Consider the following 6,538-nt stretch of genomic DNA (forward strand, 5'->3'; position numbering starts at 1 on the left):
TTTTCTGCAAACTGCAGCAAAATGAAAGCTGTTATAAAAGTGTTATAAAGCTGTAGGCCTAATCTACTGTATTGTATGTAATTTAACAACAACAATAAGGAAGTATGTTTATTATAACTCTGCAATGCAAAATTAAAAGTAAAATGACAAGCTACTGTGTACTATACACAGTTTGAAAGTTGGTTGCGTTGAATGTATAATGGTTTTGATAGCGATTTTGACCAGAAAGCAAGTATGAGCGTTCACACTTCTGAATGTTTTCTGCAAACTGCAGCAAAATAAAAAAAATTTTATCGTCATAAACGGGCGTTGTAGTTCGGCCCTAGCTGGTACGTAAGTTGTAAAGAATTTCGGCTAACGTTTTAAATAATGAAACCTTCGATGATTGGATAAAAAACATAGGCTGATAAATGGTGTACCACATTTTTGTACCTGTAAATCCGTCTACGCCTCAAACGGTCTACGTTTATTACAGAAACCTTCGAATAAATTCGATTACAAGTAAACAACACCATAGACTGGTGAAATGAGCACGGTTTTCTCGTGAAATACGCACTACTAAATAGTTCTACAATCGGTCACACGGCTTTATTGGCGTTTCAATTTTTGGTCTTAACTTTTATTAAACCGAGCTTTTCAAGCTTTTTGTGGCAATTTTTGTTCAAATTAATCTGTCTATTTGTGTATAATCCGATCAGATGGGTAAGTTTTAAGATATTATCAAAAGTTTACAAAGACTTGGTAACATATTTAAATAGGTTTAAATGTGTTTTGTATCGTTATTATACTTTAACGACTTTACATTCCGATGTTTAAATTTGTTGATGAAATTTCTTGACGAGGGTTCGTCTCATTGTTGATGAATCATTTTCGTAAGTTGTGTGCACATGCATTTATCATAAAAACTCCCACACTTCCGCTCCGCTCGTGTGGTCGTGGGATAAATCATCTGACTTGATCATGCTCACAAGTGTAGCTAAAGGGGTCCAAAAAAGTGTTTGGGCCGTTTTAAAAATGCATTTGTGCTTTTTTAAAGCGTCAGCTAATGTATAATTTTGTTTTGGTTATTGTGACATTAAATATTTTTGCAGACCGAGTGGTTCAAATGTTATGACAATTTATGCCCGCCCTTGTCAAATGTGAGGTTTTACCACATTTGCTTCTAGGTGCTGGTAAAGATAATAATTTTGTAGCAAAATATGTAAATAAAATATAATAAGATTTTTATTAATACAGATTGTCAAGAGCTGTATGACCAAGGAAATAGATGCTCCGGAGTTTACCAAATCAATCCACCTCATACAGATGGTGAACCATCTGTCACACCATCCTGTCTGGTGTGACTTTTTTGATGGCCGAGGGTGGACTGTGTTTCAAAGGAGAGTAAATGGATCAGTCAGTTTTAATAAAAATTGGACAGATAACCAGGCAGGATTTGGTGAGATAGCTGGAGAATATTGGTTGGGTAAGTAGAAAACTATATTTTGTGATAAAACTTTTTAACACCTTACATTTTATTTCACATTTGAAAAATATGTTTTTTGGTAAGACTTTTTAACACCTTTCAGTTCATTTTACATTCGAATATCTCTTAGAGAAGTTTACTGTTATTGTATCTACATATTCTATGATACTGTAAGTGTGTCAAAATGCAATTTTTTGTTTTACCAAAATTACTAACAGAAAACAAAATTAGCTGTTATACCTATATGCTAGAGGTTTTCTAGATGAACACCAGAACAAATTAGCATAATGAATTTTGTGTTGTTGCAGTAATGAATGCCCAAACTAGCTGTATGATATGATCTGACAATTGTTTAAATCTGCTTTCATGATACACCAGTTGTGTCTATACCACATATGAATTATCAGAATTAAACATAAAAATAGTTTATCTCTGTAAAAATTTGTCATGTATGAAGTAGTTTAGAGCTGACCATGCAGCATATTTCAATTTCTGAAGTACTACCTAGCTATATTTACTCGTTTGTTCACATAGACAAGTTGTTAAAAGTATTGTACTATTGCTTTGTAGCTTCAAAAAAATTAATATTTCTCATGTATTTACCTCCCTTGTTGTGGTTGTGATGGCGATACTGTAAAATTTAAATATATTTAGCTGGCTACAAGTGGCAACAAAAGCATTATTAGATATTAGAAAACTATTTAACTCTCTTTAATTTCCTTGTTTATATATATTGTGAAACTTTTTCAGGTTTAGATAAAATCCACGCTTTGACCAGATCAAACACCAAACTGTCCATTTTCCTCAGAGCAGCTAATGGAACTACTGAGTCTGGAGTCTGGTCGAGTTTTTATGTAATTGGTTTAGCAGATGGCTACAAATTAATAGTAAGTAATCACATTGCTTTATATAGGATCAATTTTACTGATTCAGCTAAATTTTTAAACACTTCTGATAGAATAAAAAAAGCTGATAAGCCATGAGAGCTTCAGTGGCTGTTCAAAGACTTTAATAATTTATAATAGACTAATTTTTAAATAATCCCCTAATTAGTTAAAAAATTAATGAAAAAAACTAATTCACTAAAAATATTGACTGCTCAAGTTTTTTTTTATAGAAGTTGCCTTTTCGTTAAAAAACTCATCTCAGTTTGTTTATTAAATGTTTTACAGTCTACTAAAAGTACTGATAATCTTTGTAACAATGATTATTTTTCCAAAATTGATTAAATTTTCACTCATCTAGGAAATAGCACAGTTTTTAGGCATCGTTAAACTGATTTCTGTATGAATTTATAGTTTCATTAAAAAACGTTCTTTTAAATTTTACATGTTACATCATTTACTAGAAGCTGACTAATAAGGAGTTGTCTTCTTGTGATTTATTTGCTTTAACACTAATCTTTTTAAAGAGGTATTTCTCAACCAAGTTTCAAACAAAAGGTAATTGCAAAACTACGTATAAATTGTTAATTACCAAATACTGTCCGGGAACCAAGTTTTATGAGCATCAAACAAGGGTAACTAAGTTATGATTACATTTGAAATTATTAAAATTTTTGAAGATAAATCCTGACAATAAAGTATTTGAGTTTAAAATTCAAAAGCAAATTAATACCATGCTTTGCAGATTGGTGGCAATTACGACTCTGGCGCTGCGAGCCGTTGAATCACTTTAAAAAAAACTAGTTGTTGGAGTTATCCAGATTTTCACACAATATACTGGACCGTCTGCTGGCAGACATAGAGATTGTTATTACTGATGAATTACTAGCTTGTGTGAATTGTTTAAAATTTTACACATAAATTATTTGAATTTTGTACAAAACCCTTAATAAAAATAAAAATATATATAATATGCCTTTTCGTTATTGTCTATAAAGCATACAGTCCAGATACGTATTAGCCATGATCACTGTCCCAAATATTGACCTTTATTGAAACGATGGCAGTAGCATGCCTTCAGGAGTAATGTTTCAATTGCTGTTTAGCTCAACTTGATTGTATTAGTGTAAACAAAATAATTGGGTTTATTTCAATAAAATAATAGAGAAACAGACACATGTTCTTATTAATTAAAACACTAATTTTACTTATCTTTACATACAGATCAGAGATGATGGATATCGTGGAAGTTTAGATAGCTCCAGTCTGGTCTTCCATAATGGTATGAAATTCAGCACTCCTGATCGGGATCAAGACAACCACGCCTCAATCAACTGTGCTCAAAGAAGTAAAGGTAACTCTGCTTTGTTAGAGATTTATCATTTCCTCATGAACTCTTTGAGTACTGTATGAATGAATTTGGTGCTGTTTCTAAGGGCTCCCTTGTCAATGATATAGCCAATATAAAAGAATTATATGTTGCTTTAAAAATAACTCAATGATTTCATCAAAACTTACAAACAGATAGTTTGAAATCGTTTAGTTGATGTTGAAATCTTGTCCATCATAACCCTTAGATACGTAAATTTGCTATACTGAGTTTTTCCTCTAAGTATGTAGACCTTATGTAATATAGCATACTGAAAATCATAACACCAACTCAAGAACTTAACCAAGTGTTAACTAGAGTGTATAGAGTGATAGCTCAATGTTTTTATCAATCTTCTATTGAAGTGTAAAATATATATGTAAAGCATATGAGAATACTCAGCAGGCATAGAAGTCAGACTATTTAATTACCATATTTGATGACCTATAGCAGGGGTGCCTTACCTTTTTCATTCAGTTCCCCCTCATGCCTTTTCATAAACTTGAATCCTCACACACTTTTTAACTCACATTACTATAAAAATGGTACAAATTATAATCCTATTCTTGGACATATACCAACATATAACAACATATTATCCATTTTCATACAGCCCGCATATAATGTAACACAGTCATACACGACGTTCGACATGGCGGTGATTTGGTTGAGTTGGACACTGCAGGTCATAAATTAAAATATTATCAAATCAGACACTCTTTTGCGCCTTGTATATTCAAAGTTCTCACTGAGGGAGAATTCCTCCGAGGTTAGGAACTCATGGCCTATAGGATCCTTTTCTGCTTTGGACACATCCCAAGTTCATAATGTCATCCATGAAAAAAACATACATCAATTTTTATATTTATTTTATTAGGTCACTACGGAATCATAAAATTTAGCTATTCAATCTGAATGAATATGAAAATTATTTGGGGAAAGAGAAAGCACATTTTAAAAAAAAAACTTCACTATGGCAAAAGTTGGAAAAATCGTATAATGATATGTCAGACATTATAACAATATTACCATAGTTTGTAATTTGCTGCAGGAAGTTGCTGATAACGCTCCCTGTAACTACATTTATAATGCGCTAAAAACTTGCAGAACAAAAATTGGTAACTTTTAATAACTTTTTATTTCATTATCAGCTTATTTTAGTTCATAGACAAATGTAAACTTAAGCCTTTTCTATCATAACTTAGTTGGAACAATAATTATCTTTCAATTTGTTGTATTGTAGCTGGCTGGTGGTTTAAAGGCTGCTACAGTTCCCTACTCAACACTTTGGGCTCGAAACAAATGTATTGGAGCGAACCATCTGCCAATTATTTCATTGAATCCGTGATGAGGGTCACCAGAGATTAGACAATAGGTCGCCCGTTGTACAGTAAATAAATTGATTGAATTGAAAATAAGAAACTTATACAAGGTCGACCTTTACAAGAGAGCTTTATAACTGGACACAGTATATCAAAGATGATGAAGTCCGCCTCCTGCAATAAGATTACAGTAACCAGGTGCCTTTTGGTATTCAAATAATTAAATCTATATAGTGACATTATTTAAACATTTGTAAACCGTTGATTATACAATTGTTATTGAACATTGTTATGTTTATTGTGTAAAACTGAGATAAACCCTCTTCCATTTTAGCAATTCAACTGATAAAGCAATTGGCTTATTAATAAATGACTATTTTCCAAAATAATTTATTATTTTTGTTGTAATGCTTTTCATAATTGAGGTCAACAGTTACCAATACATTTTGTCTTTTATTGTTCAAAATAGGTGCAGTTAATTGTGACGCCTTTTTAGTTACAATATCACATGTAATTACTTATTATTCATCATGAAGAATATCTGGAGATTTGAGCAATAACTCTGACAGTTCAATGTGCTTATTTTATTATGGGAGTAATATGATATTCTGTTACAAGCTGCTGACTAAAGTATATGATCAAATACATGTATTTTAAATAATGGTAGATATTGGATAATCGCTAGCACATTGAAACTTGTTTATACACTGGCACATATGATGTCTAAAAATCATCAACATGCACATGTATGGTTGAGGAAAATATCAAAAGGTCATTAGTTAACACTTATGTTTCATCAAAACTTTAAAAAAACACACATTTTACCACATAGTCATGAAATCTGGTTTTTACCTTCGTATGTATATAAAGAGACTTGAGACAAGCTCAAATTTATATATAACTAGCTGCATTACCCGTCTACAGGAATAGATTCACGCGCAGAATGAGGTTTGTTGAGAGTTGTCTTTCATAATGTAAAACAACTTCAAATATGCAGTTACATCTCCCTCTCTCCATCTCTCCCCTCTCTCTCTCTTCCTTCCTCTTTCTCTCCCTCTCTCTCTCCCCCCCCTCTCCTCCTCACTCTCCCTCTCTCTCTCCTTCCCTCCCTCTTTCCCCTCTCTCCCTCTCTCCGTCTCTCCCCTCTCTCTCTCTCCCTCCCTCTTCTCCCTCTCCCTCTCTCTCCCCCTCTCTCTCCCTCTCTTCGTCTCTCCTTTCGCTCTCCCTCTCTCTCTCTTTTTCTCCCTCTCTCCGTCTCTCCCTCTCTCCCCTTTCTCTCTCTCTCTCCCTCCTTCCCTCCCTCTTCCCCCTCTCCCTCTCTCTCCCTTTTTCTCTCCCTCTCTCTCTCCCCCCCTCTCCTCGCTCGCTCTCCTTCTCTATCCCTTTCTCTGCCTCTCTTTCTCCCTAAGTTCAACGCAACACATGCGGATAGACAACATTTTTGGTTTTTCTGTCGAACGTATGAAGAAACAGTTCTAGGTGTGTGCCTACTTTTGAG

At 33.5% G+C, this 6,538-nt stretch overlaps 1 protein-coding gene across 1 annotated transcript; it reads left to right on the top strand.

Moving 5' to 3' along the window:
• The first annotated feature begins 1,251 nt into the window (after positions 1-1,251).
• Positions 1,252-5,378, top strand: LOC137396639 (ficolin-2-like). The gene is made up of 4 exons (XM_068082955.1): positions 1,252-1,465; positions 2,216-2,352; positions 3,574-3,703; positions 4,962-5,378. Exons 1-4 carry the CDS (start codon positions 1,252-1,254, stop codon positions 5,084-5,086), a joined length of 606 nt encoding a protein of 201 aa, XP_067939056.1. The 3' UTR covers positions 5,087-5,378.
• The last annotated feature ends 1,160 nt before the right edge of the window (positions 5,379-6,538 follow it).

This window comes from Watersipora subatra, chromosome 5 (genome assembly GCF_963576615.1).
Source record: "Watersipora subatra chromosome 5, tzWatSuba1.1, whole genome shotgun sequence".
Lineage (NCBI taxonomy): Eukaryota > Metazoa > Bryozoa > Gymnolaemata > Cheilostomatida > Watersiporidae > Watersipora > Watersipora subatra.